We start from the raw sequence: 22322 nt of genomic DNA on the forward strand, positions 1-22322 counted from the left end.
TGTCAAAGCTATCCTTTGTTTTATTCCTTCTCCTTTCCCCTATTCTATATCTAAACAAGTTTTGCAATCTCTCCTGAAGCATGACAAAGGTGACAGTACAGTACAGCACTGTGGGAACCAGGGTCTTCCATTCAGAAGCAGAAACTATCAGCAGGGAGGTCTGGCTACATAAGCCACATGCTTCTTCACACTCACATTCATCCAAAGCACACTACCAACTTTCCAGTGCATGGAATTCTGTGATAACATATTACTAAACAAAACACAGGCAGGATTGGGCAGGCAGTTGTCTGTTGCCAGTCCATAAATGTTTTTTTACGAGTGTTCTGATTGCTGGTATGTAGTAAGACAAGTTGCTCTTATTATACAATAACTCTTTTTATAGAAGATGGTAATTTTTCTAGTTCTCCTACTCCTTAAGGCTTTAGGAACACAACCACTCACTTCCAAAAGCACAAGTGATTGCAGAAGCTGTGCTCTTAATGTAGGTATTAACTTGTTTCTATTGTTTGGCTTTTATAATTGTCTAAGAATATATGTTAATTTAAGTGTCCAAAATAGGATCCGACACTCCCAGACCAGTGGTGTTAGACTACACAAACATAAAGCCTTTCTTGGAATGCTTTGTTATAATGCTGCTTCCCTAGAACAAACCCAGCATTGGAAGAACAGTGCTGGTTTGGTCTCACCCCTCTGAAGGACACAGGAGTTGTGATTTTCAACAGCAGAAGGGTATTACTGCTTTACAGCCTTTATTTCAGAGCTGGAGAAAATTATTGCATGATTTCCAAGCGCTGAGTGCCACATCTTGCTAGTCTGAGAAACAGCATTTGTGTCACTGATGTAGAGGAGGGATTGTGGCTGGGCAATTGCACAGACTTCATCTTTACTGAAGATGGCAGAACTGTGGGAATGAGCTGATTTTCTGGCCCATAGGCAGCATGGAAGGATGCACCCTCTCTGCCTGCCTCCCTGACCACCCAAACAAGCCGTTTCCTTGGGCCCCGTGCACATACTGAAAAAAGCAGCTGAGAATTGCGCGTCTTATTTTTTGCTAGCTATTTTTAATTTATTCTGCACCTCCTGAACTGTGTGAGTGTGTAGAGCACTCTTCAGTGATTTAACTTTTATTACTCTTTCTCCCTTTCTCTTCTGTAATGAAAGACCTCCCGCAATGTCTATCCTGAAGCATACCAAAGGTGACAGCTAGTTACTTGCCCTTAAGGTCCGTATCTCAGGGGAAAAGAAAGATGCTAATTCTAGTCAAACTCCAGTTAAATAAAAAAAAGGGGAAGAGGCTGGACTTTTTCTGGCACACCACTCTACCGTGTACAATAACGGAAAACGTTATTCAGACCACAAGGTGGAGCAGTAGATCCTTATAGATCTTGGGAGATCCTAACCTGATAATTAATGTCACAGCAACCTACTGCATTTATAGAAAAATAAAAAGAATTTCTGGAGGACCTGACAGGGTGGCTCATGACTCTTAAATACAGAGCTGTCCCTTAATAGCAATGATAATTCCCAAAGAGACCCTTCTTGCATTTCCTGCTTCATTTCTTCTAATAGGATATTACAGGAGTGGCAGCTTTTAGTGGTGCCTAATTCACATGAAGGACCTCACTTGTCAGCATGGCCACAATGACAGCGAGGAGACAATCCATTGATAACACACCTTTTTTAAAATGAGTGCAACATTAAAATGGCAATATGTTCTCTTCCCCCAAGGAATGATACAGGTGGTATCATTTCCAGCAGGTCTTAGCATCTTTTCTTCTTGGCAGAGGCATCATTATTTCACAACACAATACTTTCACAATTAAGTATATTGGGCTTACTATGATATTAGAAAGTTCAATGCCAAATGTTACCAAAACATCAAGTTCATAGCTTAGAAGCTACTCAAAAATATCTTTGCTATGTGACTGTTCATCAGAATGCAGGACTGTGTCTGTCTACTGGTGGCCAGTAAGACTGATGCTAGAAGAAAGCTCAAGAGCTCGTGCCCTCAGCTGAGGGGTGATTACAGCTGTACACAGGCATCTTCTTTCTACAGTTTATCACAAAACTAAGGAATAGCCTGTGCTGTGCTTTGTCTCCTTTCTAAAGAGAAATGCAGATGTGTCAATGAGATTACGAGGCTGGTGTTGGTGAGATCAAAGACAGTCCAGGACTTTATTTTGGGGAAGAGTTTGATCATTTGCTCCTTGTCTGCAGTTTGTTTCTCATTTATGTATGGCTCTACAGCCTTAGTTAAAATCAATAGATTTGTAAACCACATGGGAGAAATCCTGACCCAGCTGAAGTCAATGGGTGATTTTTTTCCATTGACGTCACCAGAGCCAGGATTTAAACCCAAATAACAGACGTCTCTCTTTTAAGGACTCCTAAGTAGACAGAATTTCCAGACTAAGAATTATGTGAGAAGAAAAACAGAGTAAAGTAATAAAAAAACTGTTCAGACTAAACTGATATAGAAGACTTTCACTGAGGAATAACTGGTCTTCACTCAGTACAATAGCTCAGTACTTTCCCTAATAAGCAAACTGTCAGGATTACATAGGTGATGGTCATTATTACACAAAATGGATTTACTCTGTGAGAGTTAGACTGTGACCTCAGCATTCTCCTATGTCGGGCTCAAGCAATAAAAGAAAATACTATTTTAAGAAGTGCCTTTTACTCTCATAGTTTCATAGGGAGAAATGATTAGGCAAGACTCTTTCTAGCTTTCAAGGCTAAAGAGAAAACCTGGGAAAATACAAAGTAAATTCAAGACTAAAAGCCAGCAGGTAAATAAAAGGATTGGACTAGAAGATCATACACTTTAAAGTATTCTGGGGCCTATTCCATAGGTTTTGAGCTTTTGAAATTGGTGGTTGTAGGAGTACAGCTGGCATCAGTTATTCTTTCTTGACTCTACTCTAAAAGAAAGAGACAGAAAACAGTTACCAGGCTATTCCTAAACAGTCAGTTAATCCTTCATGGTCTCATACGGAGGCTGATGACAAAGTCACTGTCTCTAACTTTGAAGTAAGAGATTTGGAGATCTTCAAGATCGCCTACATTTTTCTTTCTAAATACTGTTTTACAGACATGATGTATTATGTGTTTAAAGCTGTTTAGAAATACAAAAAAAAATATTACTGTGTGACAAGTTGCAAACACCAAGCTCAGCCACACTGATTTATCATAAGGTCTGAGTAATCAGTGAACAAAGTTACCCAGCAATCTGCCCTAGCAAAAGCTTGCACTGGGATGAAACAAGAAGGATTTTGCTTCAAATTGTTAATAGCTCTGCTTCATCTTGGCAGTGAGCTGTGATGGGCCCTGAGGTCATTTTCACATTCTTCCATGGCATTTCAAGCTAGGAGGCCCTGTGCAGAATGGCAGTGATAAAGCATGTACTGGACAGCTTGGACTGAGGGGAAAATTTACTTCATTGCTTGAAGCCTATTAGGAAAATAGCCCTCTAAGAGCAAACATAGAGCTCAAGTTTCAGACTTAAATAAAAACTCTTGTCTGATTAATTCCCACAGAAGAGGAAGAGTAATTGGAGGACAGAAAATGAAGGAAGGGTGTTGCTAGCCAGTACAGGTAGGTTGATGCAGCACTGTTATGGTTTCATACTGGTCCAGAAGAGACTCAGTTTGCCCTTTCTAGCAAAAGAATATCAAGAGAAGTAGTTCTTGCAATCCTCCTGCTGCAGGGATGCTACTGAGAAGTTTTACTTTGTGCTCACAAGCCCAAATTCTCAGAGACCCCACCTGATGGCTCTGCAGTGCACACAGAGTATTATCAGCACTACCCTATGCCAAATACAGACTTTTTCCAAATGGAAAGGTTTTCCATGAAGAATCCTGGACTCCTGTGATGGTTTTCATGAAATTCTTGTGTTCAGTGCTAATAGAAAGGTACAAAGTAAAGAAGCCACAGCCATTTGGAAGCTACCCTTGCCCAGCCCTTCCAAAATATTAGCACAGTCCAACAGCAACTATAATCTTTGATAAGAATACAGGATTTTGCCTTTTTGTGATAGTACAGAAAGTATTACACCATTACAAATAAATCTCTAATAAGGCCTGGAAGGAAAAGGAATGTTTTGCTTTAGTCATTGAGTCCAAAAATTGAAGTTGCAATTTAAAATTGGATTAATCATTAGATGGTAAAGGAAGTTTTAAGTGTACCACAGATTATTATACTTGATTCTTTTCTAGCAGAATTTCAAGGCATTTACCTCCTATTGCTTTGCACATTAATCCTCTTGAAAGCTGCTTGGCACTTGTCTCGAGCTGATTTAAGATGTCTTGGGCACTTTGTTTTACCCTGGCACGGTTATGAATCTCATACTGCCTAAAATGGGTACTGTATCCTCCCCAGAGGGTGCTTAACTTGGGGGCTGTTTTTTACTTTGACAACCTGCAAATTAAAAGCAGTGTTTAAGAGAAACACCCTCCATCTGAGGTTGTGTTGTGAACCAGAAATTGCCCTGTTAGGTGTACAGAACAAAGCACGTTTCACACCCCTTGCCTTGCTGTGTCCATGAGCTACTCCTGTGGCTCTGATTAGCTCTGCCAGGGCAGTCACATCCCCTCGAATTAGGCACCCAACACAAGGGGCATAACTGGGGGGTAAATCCCCCCTGTGCAACCTGTACAAAGCACACAGGACAGCGAGCAGCTCCCACAGGGGCAGTCCTGAGAATGTTAGAGTAGAAAGGCCAAAGCAAGGACTAATACTGGCCTAAATGAGGAGCTGAAATCCAGAGGATTCATCCCAGGCTCTTTCCTAATAAGGTGGAGGAACATCTCAGATATATAAACTTAACATTCCTAAAGCATCAAGTGGGCAGCTCAGAAAGTGGGTACCACAACTTAATGTAAGTACCAAAAGTGCCTACGTAGCTCTTCGACCTGCCAACACATCAACATGCTACACCAAGAACTGCCTGCAAGGTGGCAATTTCAGACAGAACAGCAGGTATCACTACTACACTGTAATTAATTAGTTTAGTTCGCTTATTCTCTACAGATTATAAAAAAAAGGCTGAAACACTTGATTACAGCACTTAAGCATCTTCTCAGGAAGGAAACAGAAAGTATTTCAGGGTATTCTAATTCATCAGGGAAATCACTGCCACAAATCAAATGTCATATCTTCAAATTAGAAATAATGAATTTTTTAAATTATGTTTTATAGCAGCAAAGTCGTTAACCTATGAAACAAAATAAAATAAAAAAAAAGCTAAAGGATTTGTCTTCTCTCTTCAGGTCAGGTTTGTATTTTTTTTCTGTCTGAAACCCTGGTGTATATTAGAAAATTAGGAAATTACATCAAAGTATCTAACAAGCCATCTGGCATCAAAATCAGATTGATCCATGAATTTTGAAAGCATTCATTTTCGTTTACAGCTGACTGAGGGGAAAAAAAAGACAAACAAAAAAAACAAATGCACAAATGAACATACAAGTTCTCTAAGAGAGAGAAAACTACAAGTAACAATCTGTATCTGAACCAAAGTAAAACTGTAGTTGCCAAATCTCCCTGGCACAGACTTCCCTACATTTAAGAGGCAGCTAAAGCAGATGAAGTAATATTTCATTTCATATACATGACTATATTCTGTGTATCACAGAAAACTATCTTTTCAGTACATACAATTTAAGGAAAATTTATCACCTGAGGTTATGTTATTATGGATCTGGTGCTGGAATGCAGAAGAACCTGCTTATATTGATCCACAAGCTCACAGAAAACACCTTCTAATGTCTTTGTTGAAAAGTATTTTTAGCCATGGATGTTCTGCCACCAATAAATCAGGGTACATTTTGACAGACACTTGCTTTTTGTACATTTGAAGTACAGCCTACACCTTACATGGGTGGTTTTGTTGATATGCAATTGCAGGTGAATATATCCTTGTGTCACCCCTAAAAATTGCAAGATTGGGGGAAAAAAGCCACTAATAGAACATTCCTATTAATAAAATGATAGAATAGTATTATTTCCTCTTAATTTAACATCTCTTAAGCTTCCAGTCAGTCATGTGTATTGTGAAGCAGGAACATTCTCCAGCAAGGCACCTGCACACTGACCCAGCAGTCCAGTGCTACTCATCTCCTCTGGCTGGGACCTTCTGAAGAGCTTGTGAAATAGAAAGGTTGCTGTTTTGTTCCCAACAGTGTTGTCTGTTCCAGGAAAGAATGCTACCACTCCTACAACCCCTGTCTTATTGAATATTAGCAATAGGGATGTCATAAATAACGAAGTAGTCTACAAGCTGACTCCACTTACTCTCCCATTTCTTGTTTAAACCAGCCAGGTTTAAACCAGTTAAAAAAGAAAAAGGCACAAAATCAAGAAGATGGATTTGGGCAGGAATATTAGTAGCTAGGCTGTCACATTGTTACAAACTCCAAGTTATTTACTTAACAAACTACAGATAAAACTCATTTATTTGCAAACAAAGGGGCCAGCTCCAATAGTATCTCTGCAATAAAGGCAGGATTTTAAAACAAAAGCTGTCACTGTGACCTGGAAAGCAAATTTCTGGACTTTCTATGGTCACATGCATGGTAGGTGATGGGAATTGTTCTTTTCCTAAGCTAGCTGCAGTAAGAACGTTGTTGTGAAGGTCAGCAGCAGGAACCCCCTCCAAAGCTCCAGGGCTCCCACTGCCACACTGTCCACCTGGGATCAACCCAACACATTCTCTCAAACCTACCATGTCTCTTTATTTATTCTTTAATTTCCTATCAAACAACACAGGCCAGGGTTCTGTTCTTGTAGGTGCCTGCAATTATCTTTAAGCTACACACTGTTGTAAATGTGATCATTTCATTAATTTACATAAATAGGACCTTGGCCAATGACTTGGGTGTTATTTGTGAATGAATCATGCTGCTCTGAGTGGCTGGGTATATTTAACTCTCATTAATTTGTTCAGAATAGCTACTAATGGGTTTCTTGAGCTCATGACTCTTGTAACAAAAGCCAAAGAGATGACTGGGTTTCCATGGGGAGGGCTTGGGTAACCCTTTCTGTTACTACCCAGTGACCAGCTTATAAATACACTGAGCTTCAAGTCACTTCAAGTGATTTTGAGGCAGTAGCAGGTTAATGGCTCAAGACAAAAAATGCAGGCTTCACTTGGCCTCAGACAACAGCACTGAACCATTTCTGGAAACTATTTGTTTTCACTTTCTTTTGAGTGAAAGGAACGCTGTTAAAATTGCAATTCTGAAAAAACTGAAGGCTCTGAGCCCAAGTTGAGAGTAGTAATAAAAATAGGTTCAAATCTAGCAGCAATTTGTTGGAGAGAGTAGATAAATATAAAGTCTTCAGAAGAAACATGCCACTCACCATGGTATAGCTCCACTGGTTTTACGATTCAGAAATACTTTCCATGAAAAAAGTTGGAAGATTTTATTGTATACTTGGAGAACTTTATATGTGTAAAGTGCTGCTGAAATTTTTATAGTATGCCACGCAATCTGTTTTGCAGAAAAATGTTATTTTTGACAACTATAATCTATTGCTGGCTGGGCTCAACATCATCATCGAGCTGCTGTTAACATCATCAGCTTGTCTTTGACCTGGGGTTACACATCATGTGTCTCTGTCTTCTCTTTGCTGTACCACACAAACTCTTACTGCTTTTAACCTCAGGTCAGTAAGGTCTTAAGACGTTTCACCCCTTCTTCCCAGGCATTAGCAGCAGGCTCAGAGGTGCCCTTGGGGGCTGTGCAAGCTTGGTGGCCTGTCTGCTGAAGAGCCAGAGTAAAGTTCATGTGCTAAGAAATGCCTTCCTTTCTAATTACCTAGTTTTCTACCCATGGGGGTCTTGTACAACCTCAATTTTAAGATCTCTACTTCAGGGACTTCGTTTTTCATTCACAAGACTCTGCACAGATTACAGTTTCCACCCATTTTCCTTGTTGTCTAAGCAAACAAACTGCTATCGATGTACTACTACTATCAACTGTTTGTTGATATTGTTTGAAGTACTATTTATTCTGTATGAAAAAAAACACAAACCAACAAGTACTGTTGATCAGATAGAGATATTAGCTTGTATTCCAATTCACCAATTGGGAGACCTCTGTTTTTAGATTTTTCCTGCACAAATACTGGAAACTCTCCTTTCGGAAAATATACTGCAATATTTGCTCCAAGTTTGTTGTTTTAGCAGACAACCCTGCCAGTATAACATTTTGACCAGAAATAACCATGGTAACAAATGCAGAAGGCTAATGAGCACAAAAAGTTCAAAGTTGTTTCAACTACCCCTGTCCTGGCCTGCTTCTTGTCTGTGCGTCCAAAATCCTTTTAGGATAACCACAGCTGTTTAAATTATCTTTTTTTCAACCATTAGTAAATTAATGCTTCTTTTTTTTTTTTTTTGGTATTTAAAAGTGAGATGAGACCTCCTAGTAGGATTCAGAGGAGCATTTTGAGCTTTTTTTTCCTCACCCCTTAGAATGCTGGGAATGCTTAGGTACAAAGAGAGGAAACACTCCATGTGGATTCTGGTATACCACAATTAAGAAGTTGTTTTGGCACTGAACACAGGAATGCAAAGCCTGTCTTGTATTTTGTCCTTCATTAATTAAATGCAATAGTTTTTAAAAAAAATTCTGTCTAAGTTTCCACTTGAAGTTTCACACAGATGGTTCTTGTAGAAGCTGAGGGCTTGACCTAACCTAGTTTTGCATAAGACACAAGGCTGTCTTAGCTCCATGTTTACACTGGTACTTTAAAGGGACATATATGGATCTTGTGAAATCTGTTAAGAGAGAAACATAGCAGTTCACAACAGTCTAAGGCTCTTTCGAGATGCTTGTGACTCAGCAGCAAGTCAAGTATGGCCCTTGTGCCAGGGCTGCATTACAGATGTTAATTACTTCAGATTTTTAGTCGTAAAAGGAAATTAGGGACCATTAGGGATTGCTGAAACTAGTGTTGCCTGGTGGGATGCAGCTGTGTGCTCAGCCCCAACCCATCACACCGTGGGGGAGTGGAATCCCCTTGAGTGCTATCAGCATGTTACTGCCAAAGCAGCAATCCCACAGACTGTGTTCCCTCAGCTCTCTGAGGTAGGTAGATCTTGGCAAGCTAGTCTGATGTCTTAGCCAAACTGTGCTTCCCAAGAGTTCAGCTGTCTGGCCTATACAAATCTGACTTTGGGTTCATGCAATTAAAGCACAGCAGTCTCTGTGGCTGGTGGCACAGGCAGGAGTGACACAGGTGACATCACATCACGTCTCCCTTCCTAACGTTTTGCCTTCATAGACAGGGTAGGCATTAACAGCAAGGTTGCTCCTGCAGAGAAGTCTGGTAGGATGCTCAAATTCACACAAGTGGACCTAAAGCAAGAGGCCCCCCCAGGGTGCTGGTTTGGCTCCTCCCTGGTCCACAAGATGTTCACACCTCCAGGACGGGAAGTCTCCTTCCAAACAACAGCTTTCGTTCACAAGACGCTGTACCAAAGCAGCCCTAGGATGGAGCCCCTGTGCAGTCACAGAGTGACAGCTCTCACACAGATGCTGCTTACAAGCACTGGCAGACCATTCTATTTTGTGGAAATTTGAATGATACTTTGACCATCATTTATTTTTCTTTGAAGGGGCCATAATCTCTGAAAGGGTCGAGTGAACACCGTGAAATTTGATCCTGGATATTGGCAAGGAAGATAAGAGCAAATATAAAGATACTTACAAAAATACCTGATTTTTTCGTATTTTTTACCTAATCAGAAGCTGCTAAACAAGAAGTTTCCAGAAGGCTCCAAAACATTAAGTCAAACTAATGTGACTAAGCACCCTTACTTTGGTATTTATCTCAATTTCAAAATACTTCAATCATTTAGTACCTGAAAAGTAACCCAGCTATGAAACCCTGCCATACTGTATAAGTGCTCTTTGATGAAAATTACACCACACCTTATTAATCCCTTGCGGGGGTAGGGCGGGGGAAGGAAAAAAAAAGAAAGAATACTCCTTTAACTAAAGCCTGGAATGACTCGCAGCCAAATAGATGACGCTTAAGCAAGTATGCCTAAGTACAGTACACTTCACAGTTCATCTTGCTATTAGTCATACTTAAAAACCACGTATTTTAAACTAGCATTTAATAGGTATGTCCACTACGCACCTCCTGGATTAATCTTCTCAATTATAGATGTCCCTGAATAGGCATCGTGTTTTCCACAGCCTCATGACATTAATCAAACAACACTCGGTGCAAACTCCACACCTCCCAAAAACAATCTGAGTTCGTGAGTCAGCTCCGCACACTGTGGCACTGTCGAAGGAAGACAAGGACTGCACTTCAAAGGCTCACTTACAGGAAATCTGACAGTAAAAGCACCTAAAATAGCTTTTCCAGATTCTAGATATAGTGAAAGCAATATGTGGTATCCCAGACTGATTTTGCTGAGTGTGTTTCAACACTGAAACACACAGAGCTCAGAGCTGCAGGGTATCAGGTGTTTGTTGAATACAAATGTTTTTTTCTGTACAATATTCAAACATACAACAGTTCAACATGACAATCATAGAAAGCAGCTTACAAACAACACTAAAATATTATTAAAACATGTATTGCTGCTACTGTAGTAGCTTATGCAAATGCAGGCTGCATTTATATTATACTCCATACAAACACCACGAATAGAAAGAATCTTGCCCCCAAAGGGGTACAACCAATATATTTCAATTTTAGCACACATTCTCAAAGCTTTAAGCTATTGTATCTTCCTCGTGATATACCTTGTCTCTGTTTCGTTGCAAGATTTTTACTTTCAAATGACTAAACTTATGACTGAATGCTGAATACATTGTCCTTACCATTATGTTACAGCACGTTACTTTTAGAAGTAGATTGGTGGTATGACTAAGAGAGCGGTTTGTTTTTCCACTCTTATTCTCCAGTATATACTCAAAATTCCCTTTCTAAACAGTCATGTCAGGCAGCTTACACCAGTAATATCTGTGAAAAGCAAACACGAAAGGTAAAGGAACAACTATAAAGACTTTTAAAAGCACAACAATAGTTTCAGGGAGGGTTGTCTGACCCATTTCGTAAGAATAAAGGAATTTAATATAGCAAAAACCAAAATATGCCATGGAAGTCCAAATTCCATATGATTGACTAGTAGTGATTAATTTTAAAGCCAGAGATTCCTGCAGACACCTCACACAGTATGATTTAAGCTGCACTTGCAGGAACTCACATTTTTCTCCTCTGTTGCTGGCTCCATACCCCATTTTGAACTTTTTTTACTACACTAAAAAAACTTAAAAAATTTTTCATGATCCCTTTCCCTTTAAGCTGTGCAAGTGTGTTCAGCATCATTTTTTCTTTTGTTAGGGACTAGTTCTCAGGGACACTTTATTCCCCTTTAAAGACAAAAAGCAGAGGGGAAACAGGAGCTTTGGCCCACAGCTTCTTTTAGGGGTTCTTCTCTGAGACCTTAAAAAAATACAGGAAAAGGACAAGAAAATATGGGTTCTTCCTTCCTAATATTTGCTTTCTACTTCCCCAAGGCAATGGCTTTGTCTTTAGCTAGTAAATGTAAACAGCAGAGAAAGCAAAATGTAATCAATACAAAGATTACAGTGTCTACTTAATGTCTTTCCAGGTGCTTTTCTTATTCCCTATATCCTCTTCTTAATCATTGCGGGAATGCCCCTGTTCTATATGGAATTAGCACTGGGACAATATAACCGAGAAGGGGCTGCCACTGTCTGGAAAATCTGCCCAGTTTTCAAAGGTAAGTGTCCCTCAGCACCGTGAGGGTGCCACACACCTGTGATCACAAACAAAGTAAAGGTCTCCCAGCTTTCACAGACAACATTGTACTTGGTGACCCTTCCCCAGTCCATGAAATTAGAAGTCCTTTTGTTATCACAGATGAAGCACGAAATGGGAAAAGCCACAGAAATCATCTTCAGGGTGACACCTGGCTGAGTGCAACAGAGAGCCATGAGCAGGAGCAGTTCAGCCCTGTCCTCCCTTTCCCCTGCACACTGGGGAGTGGGAGGAACTGAAGATCTCTGGGTGGAGGGAGGGGTTTGGCAATGCAAACATTGGAAATACCGAATCCCCTGGGGGTCAGTTCAGCCCTGTCTTCCCCATTAACTAATATAACCACTGCTCCAATCAGGGATCATGGAGAATTCTCTGCAGAAGTCAGCACACCACAGAGGCTACAACACTACAATGTGAAGACTGTAGTTCAGCCACTAGATTTGTAACATCACACGATTCTCTGTGCTATCTCTGTGCCTCAGTTTTCCTGCCTATGAAATGGGAGCAATGATTCTGACAGACTTTGTTAAGTGGTTTTCAAATCTAGCAATGAAAAGCACTCAGTAAAATCTGAACATTACTATTGAGTGTTTTCCACTAGGATTAACTCGCCAGCGTTGCTGAATAAAAGGCTGTGGAGCGTTGTTTGTGCACTGAGCTAAAATCACTCTGCAAGTTAAAAATAGCCAAGTTAGGTGTTTGGATGCTGATCAGGGTGTTTGGCATTGATCAGGGATAAAGGGATCTCCCTGTGTGAAAGAAGCCATAGGTGTTCTGTACATGAAACAAGTTTGTTAAGGAGCCTCAAGAATTTTCTTAACCATTGCTTACCAGCAAAAAAATGTAAGTTTCCTTATATCTATACCAGATTATATCTAAAATTTTATACAAAAGCCTTTTCAACACAGAGTTACCTGAAATGAAACCAGTTAAGCTCAGCTGATCTTAGAACCTTAAAATTCTGATCATGTCCCTCCTGTGACTGAGGAGCTTAACAATAGCAATCCAAACTTGAGGGATCTGCTGCTTGGATATAGGTTACACTGAGTAAATGTTAGTCTTCTTTCTCAAAATACAGCTTTCCTCTTCAAGCAATCTAGTGTCACAGAATAGGAAAAGTGAAGGTTTTCTTTCTTACCAGTCAAACAAAACACACAGCAAAATCAGAGACATAACAAAAAATAAATTAGCAAGCTAATAAAATAGGTGCCCCAAAATTTTAAAATTAATTCATACAGATTTACCTAGCCCTTATATAATCCCATCATGGGAGAAAAAAAATCATCTCAGCACCCAGGAATCTGAAGAGCCTTTGTATGACAATGAGGATTTTCAAGACTGAACTGCAAAAATGAGACCTTCAGGATCTCAAAGTGTTTGAGCCAAATATCACTGTGCTCAGAGGTACTCTGTGTGTTGACTTCAGGATTGAAAAGATTATGAGAAAAGAAAATAGAATTTATTTCATGTATAGTCTCGTTGACATTCCATTCGTGTTTTTAAGCTGACATTTTCAGGGTGGACTAAACATACATTGCTGTTCATTTTTAAGGGTTCTTATTACAAGGGTATAGAATAGCATAAGTTATATGATTCTCAAAAACAATAAGCATTCAGTTTTATCTGCACCTCAGCATAAACTCAGTACTTTTAAAGTTTTAACTAAAACTTCTGATAGCACACAAATACATTTTACTGCTAATGTTTTGGAGTTGTTTCTGGGATAACTCAAATCTCTCACTCAAAGGAAAAGTACACAGTCTACACAAATTTATAACAGCTTCTCTAAATGAACAGCACTATAGTACTAATTTTAGCTGTGAATATTATTGCTATGAACTCTAAGGACTTCTAATGAGATGCTATCATAACACATGCAATTAAAAATATATCCTGTAACCTTTGTAACACAGTCTGTTTTCATCTCTGCATTTTTCTAGGGTTTATTTTAGACTGTGGGTGGAGCAGCATTACTTTTAAGAAAACCTAGAAACAGGACAGCAAATTCATTCCTGAACATTCTCAAGATTTCAGGGAAGTGCCATTTAGGACACATTTGATCCAGTAATTTTTAATCTTGATATTAAACATCTCTCATTGCCCTTCTGAACTGGAGGAATGTCAGGAACACCTTTTTTAAACAGCAATCATCCAATTTCAGCTCAAGATATGTTATTCATAGTATTCATATTTTTTGTATTATTTGTATTTTAACATTCACCTTAATACTTAAGAATTATCCCCTTGAGTGATTCCCCCCTCCTCTCCATTATATTGATCATAATATATCACTAGTGTTCCTGTACTAGATTCATTTAAGCATCAAGGATTTGAAAATACAGTTTCATCTTTACTTTCACAGTTTTTCCCGTGTTAGGGAAGAGCAAACTGTTTTACAGATTAAAAGCCTCCTGAAGAGCAAAGAGTAACTTTTGCACACACAGCAGTCTTTGAACTGCCAGCTCCTTCAGGGTCAGCATCTGCTCCTTATGCAAATTTTAAAGCAAGGATTAATACTCACAGTGTGTACTACTTCCTTACTTTATAAAGAAATATGAAAGCCTAATAATCTCCAACTGCTAGGCCTCCTATGCAGTACTCCCAAAAAACAAAACTGAGAAAATTAGAAGTGCAGGTTTATACTTGGGTGCTATGACAATACAGTGATGTATAAAATGGCTGTAGTCTCTATCTGTTATATGCAATACATACTAAAGGAAGAATGATTGAAGTCAAGGTAAAGAAAGCTTCCTGAACAATCCTGGCAACCAACTTCTGTTCTGCTCCAACATTAATACCAAAGCCTCCTGCAAAACCATTGGAAAATGTCCATTTTCCAATGGACAGTGGAGGAGAACAGGCACACTCTGGGCCTTTCTTGCTCAAGGATCCCTCCAAACACACTTTGCAATACACAAAAAATACAAAGCAAATGTTCACAATCAAAAGAGAATGTTTACACTGGGAATTCTGTAATCCCAGGGAGATAATAAAAAGGTTTGGATGTCCATACGCAGTTTGACCCCAACTTGATATTCACCAAGATTATTGGCATGCCCAAAACCCACCTGGAGACCCGCAGTGGAATAGCACAGACTGTTTCATGCATGGTTTGGACAGTTACATGCTGATAGAAGCCAAACTGGAGAGTAATGATGGGAAAGAAACAAGAGAGGGATTGGTGTCTGTTCCAAACTAGTTCAGGGTGGGAACATGAGGCATAGGGAAACTTCATTTAAGTGTCAAGCTTTACTTTTCCAAGAGAAGTTGCCAAGGTCTCTGACATCATGAAGATAAAGTGAGTTTCGCTCCTAACATGGGCTTGCAATCTTCTGCATTGGAAGCAAATCAGCAATGGAGTTGTACAAGGGCAAATTTTGACATTGCTTGATTTCTTTTTCTGGCAAACAAGTGGATTTGATAAAACCCAGTCATTTTCCAAATTCATTGCTGTAATTTTTTTGTTTTAAGGTCAGGGACATGGTGTCTGCATGTGTGTATGTAAATGGCAAAAACTCCTTTTACTGTTGTGAAGATCTAAAATGAATTTGCAATCATATATGTATGGCTGAGTACAAATACAGTGTTTGCATATACTGTTGCATGTCAAACACAATGTGTAATCTAGTTTTCCTTTGTCTTTAGGTGTAGGCTATGCAGTGATACTCATAGCTCTTTACGTGGGTTTCTACTACAACGTTATCATAGCTTGGTCTCTGTATTATCTATTTTCGTCATTCACATTTGAGCTCCCCTGGACAAACTGTGACAACAGTTGGAACAGTCCAAACTGTACAGATCCCAAACTCTTCAATGCATCAGTGCTTGGCAATGGTACTAAATACTCGAAGTACAAGCTCACTCCTGCAGCTGAATTTTATGAGTAAGTGTTGACTTGACTTTGCCTTTTATTCAAAATTCTATGTCTAAGAGTGTTTCCTCTTGAAGGTTAGTTAGCACCTAGCCTCTAGAATGAGCATCCCAAGAGTAAGGTTAAAATGGAGTTGTAATGTTGATCTGTGTTCCAGGGTGACTCTCTTGCCTCTGTGAGCTTTGGTTGCTCCTGTACTAATGCAGTACTTGCTACTGGGCAAAATGGAGTTGGACAAGACACGAATCTTCTCTTTGTAACACTTTTACTTGCACTAGCATTGCCAGGGCAAGGAAACACAAGGGCTGTTTCTCTACTTGCAAAATATTTCAGAGCAGACAGTAGACCAGACCTCTGTTTGCTCAACTGCTTCAATAGTTCAATGAAGTGAGATGCACTGAGCAGGAGGAGGAGGGAGCCAGGTTATAGAAAGACAGGCTTTTACTGATTCCTAAGTAAGAGAGTGTTAGGCAACATGAGTCAAAACAGACAAAGGCACACTCAAATCAAACAGTTGGAATCAACCCCAAAAAGGTAACAACTGAACTAGAAAATAAATATATCAATCTGTGTATAAATATTTGCATTATGGACCTCTGGGGGAAAATGGGATTTGATTAGGAGAAAGAAAGGGGGATGAGCATCAGACTAATTCAATCAGCTGTTGAATTAATCTGAATAATCAGTTAATATTTCTGTGTTGGGAGTATCAGGGCATGCACCTGCTGAGCAGTGAGTCCAACCCTGTAGAAACAAAGGGGCATTACTGTTACCATAAATAACCTCATGTGTGTTACACCATGGCTGGCTATAGTAAGGATCTTGAGGTCTCTGTTTATAGCTCTGAAACATTTGTGGCTGCTGTTTCTTCTCTGAAGACAGCACAGCAAAAGATCAGTGGTGATACACAAACTGTTGGCAGGGGTTTGGGTAAACTAAATTCAGTGCTCTGAAAACAATATGGGGTGTTGAGGTCAAAGGAACTCACTACAATGGCAAATAAAGACAGCTATGAAATCTGCTGCCCCTACAATATATGATGTGTTCACAAATCAAATGTAAAAGTAGATCACTTATAGCAAAAACCTGTGTATGCATGTAGTCAGAGAACCTGACTTTGAAGTGAACTATAAGAAATTATAAATTCTGAGTCTTAAAACAAAGAACTGCATTATTACAGAACTTTCATTTAAACATGTTTAAAAAGAGTTTCTTTCATTTTCTTGGGTTTGAGCCTTTGTAAAGCAAAATGCAATCCCTATATTCTGGCTTTGCCTTTTTATGATTTAAAGTGGTTCTGTGCATCTTCTGTTATCACATCACACTTGGGGGATGATTGTGTAGTGGGTGAGTTTGAGGCAGAGTGGATTCATGATGTTTTTATTTAGTTCCACTAATCTGGGGAACAGCTCTATTTGTGATTGTCTGTACACTGAAACTTGAAATATTTTGGTTCTTTCTTCACTGTAAAATAGATTCAAGGTGCAGTTTTCAGAAGGTAAGAATAAAAAGGGAATTTGCCATTTCATTATGCTTTGATTCCTGAATTTTGGGGCTGTACTTAAGTCCCTAGGCCCTGTACTTATTAGTAGGTAGATTATATTGCAAAAATGAGAAGAATAATCACTTAAGTAAACCATCTATAACATCTGTTTCCTCAGCTGTAAAAACAGGGAATCACAAGGGGCATTATGTTTACCTGTCCAGTATTTGGATTAGCTCATCAAGTCCAGCTGTACAGCTCAGGTGTAGACCCAAACTTGTGCAAAGTCTTAGTGTTTTCAGATACAACCTAATAAACCACGTCAGAAAGCAGTGCTGCTTCTCTTACATCAAATAACCTGACTCATGCCCATGGTCTTCTTACAACAGGAAGAGCTGAATCTTCTGACTGTAAAAGTTTCCTATTTTGTGCCACAAGATGAGGGAATGGGAAGTGGTACAGCTTAAACGTGGTTCTCTGGTTTGTGTACTTAAGTCAGAACACACACACCCAGTTTTGCCCTCTGGTGGGCAGGCTGACTGGGGAGTAGGGTGACCAGAAACACCAAATATTCCTTTTGCAGCTGGAAAGTGATTGAAAAGAGGTAGTTCCAAAACTGGCTGCAAGCAGAAGGATGGTGTGATTACCCCTAAACGAAACAGGCACTTCTTCTCTCTGGGACATGATTCCTTCACACAAAGCTGGCCTGACTGTGAGTTTAGAGTCAATTAATTCCTAAAACCCTGTAGCTGCCAGAGCTGACTACCTCTATCTCCATCAGCACAGGAATAAACTGTAGGAGGAGGTGGGAGTACTGTGATGTCACATCACAGTTCATCAAATACTTCAAGAAAGGTACCTCAAATTCAACAAAAATATGCTGGTTGTAACCACTTACATTGAGTGAGAGAAGGCAAAACTTGCAATCCAGATCTCTCAGCTGTCCAGTATTTGACAGAGAGGGAAACCAGGGGAAATCATCTAAGCCTCAGACTTGGAAGAAATCACTTAAAGTTGCAAATTCCATGCCAAGGCAGTGACAGGAGAACTTCCAAAAACATATTTGGCTTTTGTTTTCAAACCTCAAGAGCTGGACAGTAATTGAGGTTGAACTGGTTCTACACTGAGGCCTTCTAGAGAGTTTCATTTTACTAAATCTGGTTTCATTTTTTCAGGCTTAATTGAGGCCAAGGTGCCATTGATGTCATAGGGACAGTTTCCTACAACAGGAAGGAATGGAACCTCTACAATACTTCATTAGAGATGAATTATAAAATCAATTATAAAGTATTTGTACACTGGAAACTTAACAAAGCAAGCCAAGCCTAATAACAACTGGTGCCTTTCTGCTAGTAATAGCCAGACATAAGAGAAACCAGTTAGGAATAAAATGTCAATTCCACATTTCTTCGGAGGCACACATCACTTTAATTATTTCCCTCTTCAGTGGTTTGGAATTAAACACAAAATGCAAAGAACCTTCTATTCTTTCCACATATGTTAAAATAATTCATTATAAACCTTTTTTTTTTTTTGGAAAAGCAGAAGTATATGACTGAAAAAAAAAGTCCCCCTACCTACTCCACGTCACTCCTATTTAAATACTTTTCCTCAACACAGGCATATTTTACATTTGTTCTCTCCAGCCTTGTGTCCAGGAAAAGTCTGCTACCACCTTGCTTTCATTTATGCTGACAATTAAGAAATACCAGTTTGGAAGAACAAAACCACTATTCTTTTCATGAGGTACTGTGCCTGCAAAAAATCACAATCTGTTGTAGGAACAAATCTTGGCAATTTTTAAGAAAAAACAGTGAAATTATCAACAAATATATTAAGCTACAACTACTTCCCTCTGATAGTACTTTTTCTCAGGGCTGTAATACATTCTTTCTGCATGAAAAATAAAAAACACTTTTACAGGGAAATCTTCATGCCAGATTCAGTAAAGGAAATTCACAGAATTCACAAGTCTGCCCAGCTGTGAGTAATTGCAAAAACCTACCTAAGAAGAAGGAATAAAGACAAGATTCAGTCACAGCAGTCTACATCTATCATATTAATTAACAAACTTATGAGGAGTGTGAGCCAGGAATGTCCTGAGAAAAACCTCACCACATACAGTAAAGGGTACTTTTATAGACCAGTAGGTTTGTGCTTTTGGATGCAATTCTTCACCAGAAATGCCACCCCAGGCAAAGGGTCCACATACCTCAGCATCATGTCAGATGGAGTGACCAACACTGTGTGCTCCAAAGGAAGATGTAGGAACCTGTCCCCTTAAAACAACTGTGGAACAACTTTTCCCAGAAGACATAACATCACTTCACAAGTCAGCATAAGCAATTCTGCCTATAAATGCTTCTGAAAACTGAATCAGACAGCAACAACTAATGAGAGTGGATAGCCCTATATTGTGCCAATCACGCCTGGTAAGAAAGGACTCTAAGTTCATGGTAAACATGATCAGCAGCTCCCAATGTCCACTTTTCTGGACAATAAACCTCCACTGCAGACATCTGAAGCTTAAAGGGTTTTCTTTATTCAACATCCATACTATATAAACTAATTAGAGTTTGTAAGCAAGGAGAAATTAAGAATCTCTCCAGACATCTAAGGCTTACTTGTGTTTTGCATCTTAAGTGAAAGGAAATTTGTCAGATGTTTCTGAGAGGTTTGAAGTTGGGTAGCAGTCGTCTGTTTACCTTCATAGAGATCACACAACCCAAGACTAAGAATTCTAGCCAAGTTCTGTACCTTTACCCCTGGAAAATACCCTGAATGTAACAGAAAAAACATCCTCTGATTTCAGTGGGTTTAGAGTCTTGTACATTATTAAATACTTTGTGTGAGAGATTCATGGGCACATTGGTGAAATAGCAATAAGCCAACTGTTTTAGATATCAATTCAATATTAACTGCACAGGCATATTAAAGAAGTGTCTGGCTGCATTGCTTACACAGCCATAGATGGAGACTAATATATTTGCATCACTGCAGATTGTCTATTTAATTTTGACCCTGCTGACATTTTGGACTCATAAAAGTAACTCAATCTTTCTCATTTTGACTCAGTGCATGGAAATTTCTGCTACAAGTATTTATGTTCATAAAATAAATACACAGTTTTGAAATGTATTTTTCAGTATTTGTTCACATCTTCACATTTGTTGACCATTAACTTATATAAAGAGAAAAGAAATTGAATGCGAGTACAGTGGAAGTCAATCCTTGTAAATGTGTACACCCATTCTTAGGCTTTGGGCAGCTTTATGGAAATGATTCCTAAACCACAACATGCCCCTATGTAGCAAGTCCAGAAGACTTGTTGAATGACCACTTTGACAACTTAAATTTGCAGTGGGTTTTTATGAGATATTGCAAATGTCAGGAGTTGCACATTATGCAGTTGGCTTGCTTTGTGCTAACTTGCAGGAGGAATTCTAAATGCTTAACTTACATACAGAATCTTATGTAGTGTGGCAGCAGGACCAATATTTACAGTCACTACAGTAGCTGAGGTCAGTGCTGCAGCACCTCCCCTATATTATCTTGCATTTGAAATCCGGGCAAGCAGAAGCAGAGCCTTTCTCTGTGGAGCATCTCCACCAGTGCATATCCCTCCAGGCAAAGCCAATAAAATTGTCACACACAACTAAACATCCATTTATTTGTATTCACCTGTTTCTCTTCAAATCATCTCTACAAGACAGTAGTGACATAACATCACCACTAGTGTTTTATGTGTTGCTCCCTGTAGGGAAAGTGCTCATCCATAACTATCACATCTAAGCATTAATTCCATGAAAAGATAAAGTAACGTCAACTTTGTAAAGGAGCCAGCATTACAACAAATGGCAAACCATAAAGTGGGCATTTGTTTGTTTAAATGTGTCAGGTTGTGGTGCATGGGCCTATTCCTGTGACTGACCTTCTGGCAACTTCGTGTCTTTCCATGCAGCTCTTCTGAAATCAGTAAACTTTGGAGAGCTCTGAATGCATGCAAGTGGGGCACCATAGCAGGGGAGGTCAGAATTGCTAAGTTAACGGGAGAATTAAGGTGGCTAAAGATTTCAGTGAGTTGGGAAACATCATTTCACTCAATACAAATAATAATTTATTACATGCCAGCTGGGGTGCCACTGGCAAATTATCTTTATGTAAGTGATTCCCAAAATCTAGTTTGCAGTCCATTACACACCTCCATTCTCCAACACAAGAGGGAGCTGAAATATCTTGAGAAACAGAAAAACCCAGACAATGAAGGTGTTGGCAAAAGACAGTGCGGTATCCAGAGCTGGAGAGAGCAGGTATAGCTGGTGTCTACAGCTGGGGACTACAGCTGGGGACAGCACATCCAGCTGAAACCAAGTTGGCTCCTGCAGAGCCCCCGGACACCCCTGGAGCTTGCCCAGTGCTCCAGGGTGGGAGCAGGGAACACAGGGCACACACACTGCACGTCCAGTGGCTCAGCCTGCTCTCCTGTGCTGGGTGTATCCTCTGGCACTGCAACCCTGCCTTACTCAGAGCTCTTTGCAAAGCACCCAGAGACACCCAAGCAGCTCAGATGGCAGCTGCAGGTATGGCAGAGCCAGTCTGAGCCAGACCAACCCTGTTGCACTTCATGTGGAGCCACTCTGCTCTCTCTGCACTGCACCCCACCCCCAGAATTACAGGCAGGAGACCCTGCTGTCCAACCTCGGCTCTACAGGCTTTGTACCATGAGCTCTGTCCCACACACTTGTATGGACACAAACTGCCATGGGCACAGCACAGCTGAATCTAGGCAGGGCTATAACTGAAGTAAAAGTACCTGGAGCCTGGCAAACTCTGCAAGAACTCTATCCACACATGCTTGGTGCAGACAGCCTGACCTTTTACAGGCAAAACCAACTGCATTTCATACTCTGAAGAAAACTGGCAGCACTCAGGACTGAACTATGGTTGCCCAAATGAATAACACAGAAGATGCATGTAGGAGAGCCTTTTAATTGAGCACAATTATTGTGCTTTAAATTGCCTTCTAAATTGAGTATGTAATTTAATTCCTATAGATTGCACACTGTATACATTGACAATCCTTTTAGCATCTTCAATCTACAATTTGCATTAAGTTTGAAACCATAAAAACCTGGTCTAACTACCAGAATAGGG

The 22322-nt window shown here is 39.7% G+C and overlaps 1 protein-coding gene across 1 annotated transcript in view; it reads left to right on the top strand.

Moving 5' to 3' along the window:
• The first annotated feature begins 1174 nt into the window (after positions 1 to 1174).
• SLC6A2 (solute carrier family 6 member 2) overlaps positions 1175 to 22322 on the top strand; it is a 49589-nt gene continuing 28441 nt past the window's right edge. The window contains exons 1-3 of the mRNA XM_029965558.1: positions 1175 to 1199; positions 11645 to 11776; positions 15460 to 15697. Coding sequence (XP_029821418.1) covers positions 1175 to 1199; positions 11645 to 11776; positions 15460 to 15697 — 395 coding nt within the window. The remainder of the gene's footprint in view (positions 1200 to 11644; positions 11777 to 15459; positions 15698 to 22322) is intronic.

The sequence above is a fragment of the Manacus vitellinus genome, unplaced genomic scaffold, assembly GCF_001715985.3.
Source record: "Manacus vitellinus isolate BGI_N305 unplaced genomic scaffold, ASM171598v3 scaffold_10_pilon, whole genome shotgun sequence".
Classification (NCBI taxonomy): Eukaryota; Metazoa; Chordata; class Aves; order Passeriformes; family Pipridae; genus Manacus; species Manacus vitellinus.